The sequence below is a fragment of the Silurus aristotelis genome (genome assembly GCF_946808225.1).
Source record: "Silurus aristotelis genome assembly, chromosome: 11".
Taxonomy (NCBI): domain Eukaryota; kingdom Metazoa; phylum Chordata; class Actinopteri; order Siluriformes; family Siluridae; genus Silurus; species Silurus aristotelis.
In genome coordinates, this window is record NC_139584.1 from 13,379,602 (window position 1) to 13,394,584 (window position 14,983).

The 14,983-nt window shown below is 37.9% G+C and overlaps 1 protein-coding gene across 1 annotated transcript; it reads right to left on the reverse strand.

Annotated features, from left to right (window-relative positions):
- Positions 1-707: 707 nt before the first annotated feature.
- On the reverse strand, positions 708-11,252 carry nt5dc2 (5'-nucleotidase domain containing 2). Its single transcript, XM_083553952.1, has 14 exons — positions 10,619-11,252; positions 9,899-10,083; positions 9,404-9,478; positions 9,273-9,328; positions 8,747-8,840; positions 8,275-8,403; positions 7,398-7,458; positions 5,354-5,456; positions 5,117-5,218; positions 4,875-4,956; positions 3,523-3,609; positions 3,210-3,350; positions 2,695-2,759; positions 708-1,795 (listed from the first exon to the last, which is right to left on the reverse strand). Exons 1-14 carry the CDS (start codon positions 10,935-10,937, stop codon positions 1,534-1,536), a joined length of 1,761 nt encoding a protein of 586 aa, XP_083410078.1. The 5' UTR covers positions 10,938-11,252; the 3' UTR covers positions 708-1,533.
- Between the last annotated feature and the right edge of the window lie 3,731 nt (positions 11,253-14,983).

The window sequence follows — 14,983 nt, forward strand, 5'->3', positions numbered from 1 at the left end:
GCAATTGTCCAAATTCAAGTGCAGATAAATATATGTACAGCATGTCAATATGTGTATATATGTAAACATATATAGTCAATAAATATAAAGGCTATGGCAGTGATAAATGTGCAGACTGTTGTAAAGAAATAAGTAGAAAGTTGTGACATTGAAAAACATGTAAGCTGAATAAACAAGTCTACTATCTATCTGTCTATCTACACACACACACACACACACACACACACACACACACACACACACACACACACACACACACACACACACACACACACACACACACACAGTGTTTTATACAGTGATCTAACAGCGTAGTGTAGAGTTAATTAGTGGGCTAGTAGATGGAAAAAAGCTGTCCCTGAACCTTCTTGGTGGAAGAAGTTTAAACAGTTTGTGACTGGGATGTGAAGAGCTCTTGAAGTTGTGAGCTCTGCACAGACATCTGCTGTGGAGAAGGTGCTCAATGGCAGATAGTTGGGTGCCAGGGATGTGGTGGGCAATTCTGACCACCCTTTGCACGCTCACACACAGTGGAGTCTCCATACCATACAGTGATGGAGTTAGTCAGGATGCTCTCGCTGATACAGTGGTAGAAACTCGTTGGAATCCCTGAGGACAGAGGAGCTTTTTTAAGACTCCTCAAGAAGTACAGGCATTGTTGTGCCTTCCTTACCCGAGCTATATAAAAATAATTACACAAGACAAAGTAGTAGCAAATTCTCTTTATTATTCTGAGTAGTAGAGAAAAGCTAATAGATGGGATCTGCTATTTTAATTGGTTAGTTTGACGAACCAATGATAAGACTTAAGAATGATCAAAACAACAAATTAATACTATAAACAAGGTTGTCCCAAGGGAGCCTTTAGTGGACATTGGGGCCCAAGAAAAATCATGGGTAACAAAAATTGTCCAGAATGAAACAGTCCACAGTATCCCTGACAATAAGTACATCATGGTTTGAGGGTAAAAAGTACAAAACACTAAAGTGTAGGGAATTACACTCTTTATACATCACCTCTGTGCGCTTCTCTTACTTTTACCTGACAAACAAAAAGCAAGCTAAAAGCATGCATTGTTACATTTGTACCTTGCAGAACAGATAAAAATAAAACAGGCAGTCAATGCCATTGTAAAGAACTTACTAAAAAAAACTGAATATAATTGTGCGTCACAAGCCAAACACGAGGTTTCCGCTTTCCTTCCTTGTAAACGCTGAAAATGCAGTGTAACAGATGTTCCAGCAGATGGTGCAGTTATGGTCAGGATACATGATCAAACAGAAAAAGCAAAATAATAGTCCCATAAAGATCAGCACTTTAAAATACAAGGTGAACCCCAGTAGAGGCTGGTTTTGATTGCTTGGTTGCCTAGCAGTTGGGGTTGAAGTCTTGATTTCAGGAAAGGCGATCATTTTAATGAGATGTTTTTGCAATGCACCCATCCAAAAATTGACCCTGAATAACATGACAGTTTGTAACATGGCAAGTTGGTTTAAATTTGTGCGTCATTGGACAGCGTGTGCAGCAAATGGTTTAGCGTATGTGGGCCATCTCCTCCAGGAAAGGGGTCTTCATGCACCCAGTGCAAAGTTGGTCCATCCAGAGGGGTGCCTCGTGCTGCAAAGGTGTGCGACGTGGGTAGAACGTGTACGAGAGATCATAGTTCAGAAGGCAGCTAACGGAGGCCATGTAAAGGTCCGAAAAACGGCATAATCGGCGAGAAAAGTAGGTAGGATTGTGGCATGTACGGAAGATGCTTCCAAACTGTGGGTTGAACAAATTTTTGGTGACAGCCCTGTAAAAAAAATTTTTTTTTAAATAAATAAATTGTGAAAATTTTAGGGGGAAAAAAATGCATACAAAAACAAAAATCCCTAAATGAAGAACATAAGTAAATAATTATAAAAAATGAATAAATGCTTGTATATTTAAACTGCAGTTATGTGAGAGAATGTCAGAAGCAGCCCATTTTCTTTTTAAGCAAGTACAAAAGAGCACTTTTGAGGTTTTTCTCTTTTTAAGTATAGAAGGTATAATATCTTTCCCCACACACACACACACACACACACACACACACACACCCCCCAACCAAACTGGTTAAGATGTGGTTCAAAGCATGTACAACCTCATTAGAAATAACCAAAAAATTAAAAAGGAAAAACAGAAGTGTTAATGACATCAGTCCCAAACATATTCACATCACTAAACCACAATAAAGCAGAAGTTTCAACACTGCTAGCAGCCAGAGTGAAAAACCCAACTGTTTGTTGACAGATTCGACAGATCAATGCTAACTGCTAAATTGATCAAACTGATACCAAATAATTTACAGAAATAACTGTCCAGTCTGTACCACATTAGATGCTGTACAGCATATTAAACTACAGATAAAGGTAGTTCAGCTGACTACAATCTCAAGCAGTTCCTTGTATTTTTGTTACTGGCCAAACCACATTTACCTTCTTGTTTTCTATTATATATATTATTAAAAAAAACAGAATCATTAATACAAGACCAGCTTGTAAATATCTGAGAGGAAAAAGAGAGAGAGCGAGCGCAGAACTATAAAAGTTTATCATAAATCAGTGAAAAAATAAGCATAAAGCAGTGAATCATAATCAATCTGGCTTCTTTCTCACATTTGCTAGAACTCTAGTGACTGATTTCTTCCTGCACACATTTCAGTTGACTCACCGAAACTCTTCTCTCTCTTTCAGCCATTCTTCAATCACTTTTTTGGACTCTGGATCACGATACATCTGGAATACATGTAAAGACTACGAATTAAAATAAACTCTACAAACATGGTTCTTCAAGAGAGGGATAGGGAGCCTAAAAACAGAACTTTTTTTTTTTAAACAGGTGAAAGGTTACAGAACATTTGCACTGGAAGCTCAATCAGGACTGGGTGTCTGCCAGGGAATGTATTATTTCAAGATGCCATACAACTAACTCTAATGCTTTCAGAAACTGTATAACAAAACTATTGAAATGGGTAGTGAATTTAAAAAAGTTATAACTGAATAAGTTCTTTGGATAAAAGTACAATAAAAAAATCCATCAGGCCAGTTATACCAATGCCTTTATAAGGAACTGAATGTGTTTAAATAGTTTGACATCACTGTGTTATGAGCAAAGTCAGAGTCACGGTCATTAGTTGTGATAATGGAATGGAAAATATAACGTATTGACTGCAGTATAGTTTGTACCTGCATGCGCTCCAGAAGGCCAGTGAGAGCCTGGAGCCATGTAAGACTCTGTGCATACTGCTCAGTGTTCACAACTTTTGTCTCCATTTCCAGCTCAGGAACAATGGCACCGGTCCTCCACCCATGGCGCAGCATCAGGTCCTACACACATTAATATTACAATGGATAAAATTTTTCAGTATATGAGACCTTAGGGGAGCATCTGTAAGTCTATTTGGAGAATGGAAATTAACAATAAAAAAATGCAAAATGGAAACCATAATGGGAAAAAAAGCCTAGCTAGTGGAGGCAAATACAAAGGAGAAGGACTCACCGCCAAGTCGCTGTAAAGGTGGTCCCCAAAATAGAGCACACTGGAGCCTCGCCAGCCTGTCAGCCTCAGAAAATCTACAAGGTTACCCTGCAAAAAAAGAGAAACAAATGTTTAAGTGTCCCAAACACTTGCCTGCTAAGGATAAGACTGGCTTTGAGTGTTTGACACTTTCATTTATTGTACTGCGCATTTAGAAATTAGAACTGATGTGGAAACTACTTTGCCAGACCTCCCCTGCTAATGACACAGCAACCCACAGTTCGCAGGCTCGGGCCAATACCCCAATAAAAGCCAGCAGTTCAAAGAGTGCCGGGGGCTGGTTTCAGGCCAGTCTGTTATTTCCCTCCCACAAAGGAATTTGGATGTTCTCAACAAAGAGTTTAAAGGAGGGGTGTCAATGTGCCCAGGCTTGTAAAAACTTTAACAAATACACCCAACATGCATTTAAACTGACACGGTTTCAGAACGTTCTTATACGTCTTTAGCAAATGTTGGCTGAAGTATCGGCCAAGATGTCACGATTCACAACAACAAAGCAAGACCTATGAGCAGGGAGCAAGAAGAGGTCATTCTCACAGCAAGTAAACAGTCAGTGGGCAGCATTTGGAGATCACCAGACCACCAAATCCCTTTGGTTTCAAGTTAGTTAAAGGAACTTGTGCATAATGGACACAAAAGTAACTCTTCTGAAGTAGGTTAAACAGATTTATAGTCAGTGTTGGAAGCTGCTTTTCAAACTTTTTCTAAATCAGGGTCATTAGTCAGGCTTGAGTTTATGCAGGACCAATATCTTTCGGCTTCTCCCGTTAGGGGTCGCCACAGGGGATCATCCGCACGTTTGATTTGGCACATGTTTTTACGCTGGATGCCCTTCCTAACGCAACCCTCCCCAATTTATCCGGGCTTGGGACCGGCACTGAGAGTGGCTGGGGTTGGTTCCCTGACCGGGGATCGAACCCGGGTCGCAGCGGTGAGAGCGCTGCGTCTTAACCACTAGACCACCAGGGTCCACCAGGTTATGCAGGACCAATATGGGAACTAGATTTCACCACAGAGTTCCTGACTTACTGCCTCATGATATAGAAAGTCATACGCATTAATGAGCAAAGAGATTTTGTTGTTATGCATAAATAATTCTTGATTTGGACTGGTCATAAAATGACAAACTCGAATAAAAAAAATGACTGTACATAAAAAAAAATATTTTAGAAGGCAGATTAACAGTACGGACTGCCAGGGATTGGCGAATATGTTTAAATGAATAACACGTGCAACAACAGGCTGCTCAATTTACACAAAATTCGTGGCTTTAAAGCAGGTCATAACAAAATCATTTTGTGAGAGTGCCATACCTGTTTGTAAATCTGCCCTTTTTCCAAACTCTTGATTTTGTCCCACTGAAGGACTCCATTATTGTCCAGTCGCCTGAAAGGTCTAGAAAGAAGAATAAACCCATTAGTCAAATTACACAAGACAATGACAGATATTGACATGGTGATCACTCACTATGCACCCATCAGTCTAATAACTTCTTGGCAACCCATTTTTTTCTAGCAAGTTGAGATTTGGGAAATGTTACTGGCGGAAGACTTACTTCACACAGTCATTAAAAAAGTGTGGCTTGTCAGCTTGAACAATGACAGCATCAAAGAAGTCCCTCCAATCTTTTCCAACCATGTACTTCATGCCTTTGTCTCTGGAAAAGGTTTAAGAATATTAAATAATTAAGGACAGAAACAAGTAACAGGACTGAATTACATCTTCTCGATAATGCTCAGTAAAGCTACATGTATGCACACGCTGCCTCGCAATGCTTCTCTTCAAAACTCACACAAAGCTGAAGGGGCTGTTGGTTATAAGGAAAAGCTTCTTCCCATGACTGGCTAGGCGATGCAGCACTGCATACGTCTCGTCTCCTCTGAGGATATATTTCTCTGGAGAGAGAAAAATGGACGGAAATTATATAATGTTATAAGCAATCGCAGTTATAACATTTTGTTTATCAGTCATCATTTCAACTCATGATTCCCTGGCGGTAGTCGGAGCATACGTTTGTAAATGTTAAAATAAGAGATAAGAAAGGTTACATGGAGTTTCCAGACACAGAAGGACAAACCTGATTAGTACAAGAACAACTCTCATGAACACAAAGTCTAAATACATCATTATTAAAATCACCACAGAATTCACAGCATTGCCAACATACAAAATAAAAAGCTAACGTTATTCACATAACTAAATGGCTACAGACAGTTTGTTAGAACTGCTCAGTGAAAACATCCAATTTATATTAGCTCAACATTCTGCAAAGGTTCCCGGCCTGATAGCGGCAAACATAACATTTTTATACTATTAAAAGCTTTTCTGCCAATAAATGTGCACAAAAACTATTTTAATTCAGATTATTTTACGAAATAGTCCCTACACAAGAAGCAGAAAATGTCCTGTATATTTCAGTGTAATAGGCTAGCTGTGAAGTCAATCTACTATCTTAAACTTTACCTGACTAGCATATCTTATGTATATGCTAATACCAGTAGCAAAAAAGTAAATGCATGATTTAAAGCACAAAACACAACTGCTACATACTATATTCAGTTATATGGCTATACATTTCCACAATCTTGATTAGCACCATGTAAGAATCACGGGTCGTTTTAATGTCTGCAAAATAAGTTTCCCCCAACGGCTTCCCCATTTCTCTCTTTTCTATGAAACCACAAAGCAGAATATGACGCATTGCCTGCAGCAGAAATTTTAAGGAACACCTTTAGCTCACACTGTTGACCAATCTGAATTGTAAATGTACGTAAATCTTCAATTTCCTGTCCTATACAAACATTAACAAAGAATGCGCAGGTTAATATAAACCTGTAATTAAAGGACATCAACATCTCCTGGCCAATTAGAGCCAATCATTTAGGCAATACAGTATAAAGTTCAATAATTACCTATGAAAATAAGCATAAATAGTCCTTTCTCAAAGTTGAGAGGTGCACATTTTTCAACACCACAAGTGATAACAGAAAACATACATAATAAATAAAAAAAAAATATTTGTGCAATACTTATTTATTCTTAAACTTCACTGTATCTGTAAGTGTATATCACTTTTTTTTATTAACTTGTAAAAAACTCCAACAAATAATTCTGGCTAAATTACATGTAAAGCGCCACTTAAAATAATTTCACAACGAGTGAAGAACTGAGCAATTTCTCTTTCTTGTGGGGAAATTTTTGTTTCAACCTTGCTGTAATCTTACAGTTCGCTGTATGCACTGGACCGTGTAAATGCAGGGGCTTTCCCCTAAGCCATAATCAAGGCATAAATGTCATATTCGAAGCACTTTGAGTTTAGCTGGGATTTTGCATGGAGAGAAATTGTAAACATTTGCACTACATGTAACGCGCTATGCAAGAAATACAATGCCATTCTGTGGTTGCTTAACAGGAAGCCATTTGGGATTCGGCCCAACTGCTTGTGCTGAGGTTTAAATAATAAATTAATTCCTCCACAGTGTCAGCTGATAATAAATGTCTATATGCAAATTCAATTGGCACAATAGCAAATTACCATTTTGGCAAAATAGCCATAAATATTGGCACAATAGCAAATTTGCATCCACACTTTCTTATTTAAAACATCTACATGAAAAAGACTTCATTATATGGATCATTATTTTAAAGACAAAATAAAGTTTGTATTAAAGGGCAAATATTGCAGAGGAAATTCTGAGCTTGCTTAAGCCACAAGTATGAGGAGTATAAGTGTGCTGAATATGACATCAGCAGAAGTAAGAATGCTGATGTGCAAGTCCTGAGTAACAAAAGATAAATCTGCAATTGCCTGTAAAAAGAAAACACTGAGCTCTTACCCAAGTCCTGCATTATCCACTTGTACATGTATCCCTTAATATGCACCATACCAACAGCGTCCTGTGAAAACAAAGTCGACGTGTCAGTGTTCACAATAGCAGCATGATATCATGACAAAGCTCTGTAGACGGTCACAGTCTGACAATTGGTCTGCCACAGACTTAGCTCCTGAATAGAAAACACAGCAAGCATTTTTCTCCTTCCCTGCACCTCCCAATATATCTTTCCAAAAAAACACGGGCTGCTTCAGATCAACCTTTGACACATTTCCAGTTAGGCGTGACCAGTACTGCGAGTTCTAGACTTGTGTATACACTGCAAACATAACGTAAAATGTTCTTTTCAACATGTACTGATTAAGAGATTGCAACAGACATTCATCTACTGAGAATAGAGATTTTGTCAGTTAATCTAAATGCACTTTGGTGACTGAGTCTGGCAAGTGTGAACAGCATAAGGACAATTCAGCACAACTTGTTTCTGCTCACTTTTGCTCAATGGGAACAAGAGGAAACCCATCAGTAAGAAGGGGGGATGGGGGAACTACAAAGAAAAGACTTCATCAAGAGCTAGCTGAGAATTGAGCAGCAACAAAACAACCACCCTGAAACCAAATTCCGCAAGGTCTGGTTTTACTTGGCTGAACAAATGGCAGTTTCGTATAATATATATATATATGTCCAAAATGTGTATAATAAAATGTTATTTATATATCTGAATACATTTGCAAATATTGCATAAACAAATATGGTCAGTACTTGCCTTGTAAAAAATTAAATCAAATAAAACATTTCACAAAAGACATGTTTTTGTTTAGGGTCTATTATTTTGCACAAAGATAATTTGTTGACTTGTGTAGCGTTGGGGTGCACTTACAGACACGTCTTTGTAGAGGTGCTCTGGGTCATATTCTATGTCATTGGAGATAAAATAGTCATTAACAGAAGCCAAAAGCGTCATCTCTGAGATGGAAAACACATCCATGAACTGCTTCATCTTGGGTCCCTGACAAACACACACACAACACAATTCCATTACAAAGAAACCTGGGGTGAGATCACACAGAGGGAACAACAGACCACACTTTTTACCCAGTGTAATATTATTTTATTTGTTAAAATAAAACCTTAAAACATAACTGTAGAAAAAAATGGCTGCTTAAATTAAAAAAAATAATGATAAAGTATTAAATACACCATTTTCTTGAAAAAATAAATATATAAATAAAATTTCTGTCACACATTCACTGGGAGGTATGTGAAAATATCTTCAATAAATACCTTATGAACCAAAATTGTGTCATACTTAATCTTTCCAAATGGGTAATAAACAAGAAGTAAAAATTAACCTTTCCATAGAAGCCGCTGACTTGGTGAAGAGGGATGTGATTAGAACCGCCATACAACTGCATGACCTCATCATCTGGAACAGGCTTCAGACCCCTTTGAGAAAATCATCTCAATTTAGGATCTGAATTTTCTTTCAATTTATGATTAAATAGTTAAAAGTCAAAAGTAGTATCAAAAAATCTAATAAAAAAAAAAAAAACATTAACGGACACGTTTTCGCTTCATATTATGCAACATTTCAGAACGTTCTTCTTAGCTCACCTTTTAGTAGCAGCTTTAAACAAACAAAATACTAAATGTATAAAGTACAGAAGTTCTGCTTATATCACGGTTGAAAAAAAATTAACGCACTAATTTTATTAGTTTATTTAATAAGTAATCTCAAAACAGATTGGTGCCAATCATGAGAAAATTGTTTCGATATTGTTACTGGAGGTCAGACAATCCAACAAATTGACACATCCCCCGTTTCAATGTGATAATGAGACAAATAGCCAACAAATTAAAAAGAAAATTAAAACTTACCTATACACAGTGCCTAGCTGAATATAATGGAAAGCATCTATTTTCATCAGCAGTCCCTACAAAGAGAAATAAACCACAGTCAGTCACTGGACATAAGTAAAGACATTTTACATTGTTGTATTAGAACATACCTTCTGAATATCATAATGAAGACCTCGAGCTGCAAAGTTGGGGATGTATTTGTACTTGCCGATACCTTGAGGATACTACACAAGAAAAAGAGTTGAGAATGTCAGTCATGACAGGTCCTACTATCAACACATACATACATAATGATTTTCTAAACTACAAATCATTACAAAGTTAATTAGGAAAAAAGTAAGCACGGTATATGCAAAGAAGTTTTACTTTAAAATTAAAAAAACCCAAGTTAAGACACAAGAAGTTGAACTGGAATTATATATGCATTCTGCCATCGTTTTGTAACTATGAATAAAGTAAATTTGGCATCTTTTTTATTTTATTACTTTTTTTTAGGTATTTTTATTCCAATTACACTTTTTGCCAGGTCATAAAAGAGTTTGTGAATATAAAGTTGGATAGTACTCGTTTGCAAATGACTCAACCTTGGGCAAGTTGAGACTTTTAGGAAAAATACACCAGAAGTACTTTTACTAAAAACAGACCTTGTAGTGCTCTATGAGAAACTCTCGGGCTTTGTTGTAGATCATCTCATCAAGAGCATTTGAGTAGAGGGCCAGTGTATAATCATAATCGAAACCATAGATGTCCACTTCGTCCAGGTTCACCTCATTGTTGGCATAGATGGTGGAGGGGTTTAGAAGGTTGCACACTCCTGGAGGAATTAAATCTGAAGAAGAAAAATGGTGGAAGAAAGACATGTTAGCTTGGATCATACCAGAATCACATGGCAACAATGACCCAGTTCTTCTGAGTGGAATCTGATTTTGTCCTGCTGCAGGCAACATCCATTTGTGTTTGTTATAAATAAACTCTGCTGCAGGAAAGGATATGGGTGCTTAATGTAAATAAACTAGACTGGATAAGAGATACGACTGCTCTATTAGGATCCTTTGGCGTGGTTACACCCCTGATCTCGAGTTTACTTTTTTAGCAATAAACACTAAAGTATTTTCTGTTGGTTTTTATGTTTATGGCACGCAAACGTTTTAAAACAGAAAGGGCCTGAGGGGAATCCGACATCGGAGCCCTGTTTAGGGTTGGGAGTCATTTAGGCCATAAGTCTTGGGACTGACAGTTATAATTACAAAGACTGAAAAAAAATAACCAGGTTTAACCGTGTTACACAGCCCACAATTCACAGTCCATCATGTTTAATAACAGGAATCTGCAACGCGCAAACAGCATTTCTCCCGCAGACTCACCGTGCACCAGGCGCTTCATCTCGTTGTATCTCGCCCATAAGTAAGTTTTGTGGTCGATCTGTGGCGCGGTGGATGAAAAAGACCTCCCGGATTTAGTAAAAGATTCCTCTGCCTTGGCTTTTCCACTGGCGTGGTGGTGCCTGAGCGGAGCGGATACGGAGTTGGTTGCACACTTTTGTCCTTCTGTGCAGCATTTCTGCTCGTTTTTGCTCGAACTCGTTGCAAAGCTGGCGCAGAAAGCGACGGGGTTTTTTAATCCTGCACCGCTACTTTTCCGCAACAAGCGACAGCCTACACCAAACAGTCGTCCTTTCGACATTTTTTTTTGTTTGTTTCCCGCAGATATACGTACGGCGCTACTCTCCAACGCCGAGCTTGTTTACCACGCTGTCCTGCTCTGTTTTGTACACTGTGTACATTTGAGGCAGCAGCTGCGCCCGAAAAGATAAAGTAGGCGTTAACCTCGGACTACGAACCAATCCTGTGAGGGCGTGATTGTGATTGACGTTCAGCCCAGCCACTGGGCGTGGAGAACACGTTTTCGATGAGTAAGGGGTTTACTTCCCAGAGGAAAACGGGTTTCTGTGCCAGTTCAGCCAATACGTGGCAGATGTGGTAACGTGAGCCTCGGTTTAAGCTACGTGATTGGTCAAAGCTGTGTATGATTGACAGTCGCTCCAGCCTTCATGTGCTACGTGACGAAAACATACGCGCTTTTGTGTGCTCTGTTATCGTCGGGTTCTTCGTGTTCCTGTTAGTTCTGTTAGCAGATTCGGAAGCAGATAGAAACAAGTAGTTACACTGTGAAAGATGTGAAATCAGGAGTCCCTTTGTGATTATAGATTTTGGGGGAGCAGAAGGTATAAAAAAAATAAATAATAAATAAAACACTCGGTTCAGGGGCCTTTTAATAGGCAGCTGACATTCGATCAAACATGAATGAACTTGCACGCCAATTCTCACCCAGAGAACAAAGGTGTGAGACAGCCAGCGCCCCAGCACACAGCAACAACCTAACGAAGAGTCAAACAAAACAATTTTCTTTCCTGATCGACGTGATCAGCATATATATATATCACACTGACACCTCATTTAGAAATATCTCTACATTTTATTTTTTGTATCTACTTTCAGATCGTTTTATTCAAAATAGTAATTTCTTCATAATTAAATACTGCATTTGGTGTTTGCTCATCAATGCACCCCAAAGAGCTTCACACCCTTTCTAACCTCACATCCTTTATTATGAAAACATTTTCTTTTACTGCAGTACATAAATGTGGACAGTGTGCCACACTTAAAAACAAAGCCTCCATTACCTCGTTTTCACAACTTCAATGAAAAACAACCAGCAATAGTAATACGTGCTGAATACATTTAAATAATAAATATTATCCACTTTAAAACGAAATCCACTCTGCTGCATTACATTTCCCAGTGCGAATTGGTTTCTGGAGCAAAACAATTATAGGAGTGGTTAAAAATGAAATGCAATACACAACTTTCATTGTTTTACATTAATGATCAGGTTCCACAAGTCAGTCATTTGTTGTGTTGCTCTGCAGTAAAAACCAACAGTGGGGTTTGATAAAAAAAAAAAATAAAATAATAATAATAATAATAATAATAATGCTTAAGGCATGCTTAAGTCAGAAATAAATGCACTCGATTGCTACCCTGCAGTATTATTAATAATATTATTCCACACCAATAGGTAATGATCAAAAACAGCCACTGGGGCAGGCTGAATTAAATAAACATAAACGTTTTTCAGTGTACCAAACGTACATGTAAAAAAAATTCCGAATGTATCCGATTAGATCAGCGTACAATAAAAAAAACTGGGTGTGGTTCAGTGAAAGTTTTCAAAACAAAAACATTTCCACACCAAAACAGACTGTTGCATTTCTTTGGACTCCATTTTTACAGCTGCAGGCAGAATACCAACAATATTATATGCATATACTTGCTGTAAAGACTGTTACAGCAAATTTTCTCCCCTTTTTTTTTATTTTTTTATGATGCTCAAATTCCTATTTGCATTAACAAATCACTGAAGTCAATCATTTCCTCCTGTCACTGTTTGTAGTACCACAAATGTTGAAATTTTTGTTTAATTACAATGTTCACTCCTGTACTCAGTACTCTTTTTACACACCACAGTGTGCAATATACAACAGGTTTACTGGTGGCGCTATTTTGTGTCTTGTGTTGTCTTGCACTGTTTGCACCAAGTTGCACAGGATGCACTTTATATGGCGAGGACACTTACTAGTCCTTAGCTCTATGTTTTCTGTGATGTAACTTTATGTTGGTAAATGTAGCACCAGGGTTCTGATGGAACGTTGTTTCATTTCACTGTGTACTGCGTCAGCTATATATGGTTGAAATGACAATAAAAGCTTCTTGACTTGACTTGACCGCTGGTAAATTGGGTAAATTATTAAACTCATGATTTCTGTGGTGTTTAGAGAACTTGCAGGATGTTATTAAATAAATTAAAAAAAGTTAATTATAAAGCATATCTTTAAAACCATTACATAATAATGAATTTAAGTTCCTCAGTTTACTACAACATACACTATATTGGCAAAAGTATTCACTCACCCATCCTAACCAGTGAATTCCGGTGTTCCAATCACTTCAATGGTTACAGGTGTATAAAATCAAGCACCTGGGCATGCCTACCGCTTATACAAACATTTGTGAAAGAATGAGTCGCTCTCAGAAGCTCAGTACATTCCAGCATGGTACCATGATAGGATGCCACCTGTGCAATAAGTCCATTCGTGTAATTTCCTTGCCACTAAATATTCCACATTCAACTGTTAGTGGTATTTTAACAAAGCAGAAATGATTAGGGATGACAGCAATTCAGCCACGAAGTGGTAGGCTTCGTAAAATCACAGAGCGGGTCAGCGGATGCTGAGACAAATAGTGCAAAGCGGTGGCCAACTTTCTACAGAGTCAATAGCTACAGACCCCTAACTTTGTGTAGCCTTTAGATTAGCTCAAGAACAGTGCATTGAGAGCTTCATGGAATGGGTTTCCATGGTCAAGCAGCTGCATCCGAGCCTCACATCACCAAATGCAATGCAAAGCATCGGATGCAGTGGTGTAAAGCATGCCGCCACAGGACTCTAGAGCAGTGGAGATGTGTTCTCTGGAGTAACGAATCACACTCCACTGTCCAGAACGGTTCTTGTCTGAGTGTAAAGATTGGTGGAGGGGGGATTATGATGTGGAGATGTTTTTCAGGAGTTGGGCTCGTCCCCTTAGTTCCAGTGAAAGGAAAGGTTAATGCTTCAGCATACCAAGACATTTTGGACAATTTCATGCTTCCAACTTTGTTGGAACAATTTGGGGACTGCCCGTTCCTGTTCCAACAGTACTGCGCACCAGTGCACAAAGCAAGATCCATAAAGACATGGATGAGTGAGTTTGGTGTGGAAGAACTTGACTGGTCTGCACAACCCTACAGAACACCTTTGGGATGAATTAGAGCAGAGACTGCGATCCAAGCCTTTTTCGTCCAACATCAGAGTCTGACCTCACAAATGCGTTTCTGATAAAATGATAAAAAATTCCCATTGAATTTATTTATTTTTTTCCAAATTCTATTTTATTTGTATAGCACTTTTTACAATCGACATTGTCTCAAAGCAGCTTTACACAGATAAAGTGGTAATAAGGTTATATAAAAGAATGTGCAAGCTATAAAAGTTATGAATATTGCCTATAAGTTAGTTCTTTATAATTGTCCTTATAATTGTTGAGTAATATATGATATGGTATTACTGCCATGTGACATATTATGATTAATGAAACATTGTGTTTTGTATTGTGCACTGTTGCTGTAAGCATATCATGCCTTGGCTACATGAAAACAACCATATGGTCTTAAGAAGACTAGGTTATGTTCATAAAAAAAAAATTATTTAAAGCCACACTGTATGTCATTGTAAGTTCTCAAACCATATATATTTGTATGTTTCTATGTATCTTTCAAAAATGAGCTCATCTGACCTGAGCACACAGAGTAGTGTCTGTGAGCATGATCATTAAAATGCCTGCAAGGTGCCATTAACCGCATACAAACTGAGCTATTCATGAGCTTAGAGCAATGAATCAATTCAGAACATGCACATGAAAGTACTTTAGTTCTGTGAGCACTGAACCATGTATGCTTCCTTTCTCCTTAAACACCGGCATGTAATATTTGCTTGTTTAAGCTAATTGAAGTAAATTAGCCATTATTTTTATAAAAAAGACTGTTCATTTAAAAAAGAAAACCGAAAAAAAGTAATATATAAAGAGTAAAAAAATATAAAAATTCTGGTCTTTTGTGCTGAATAACTAAAAAAA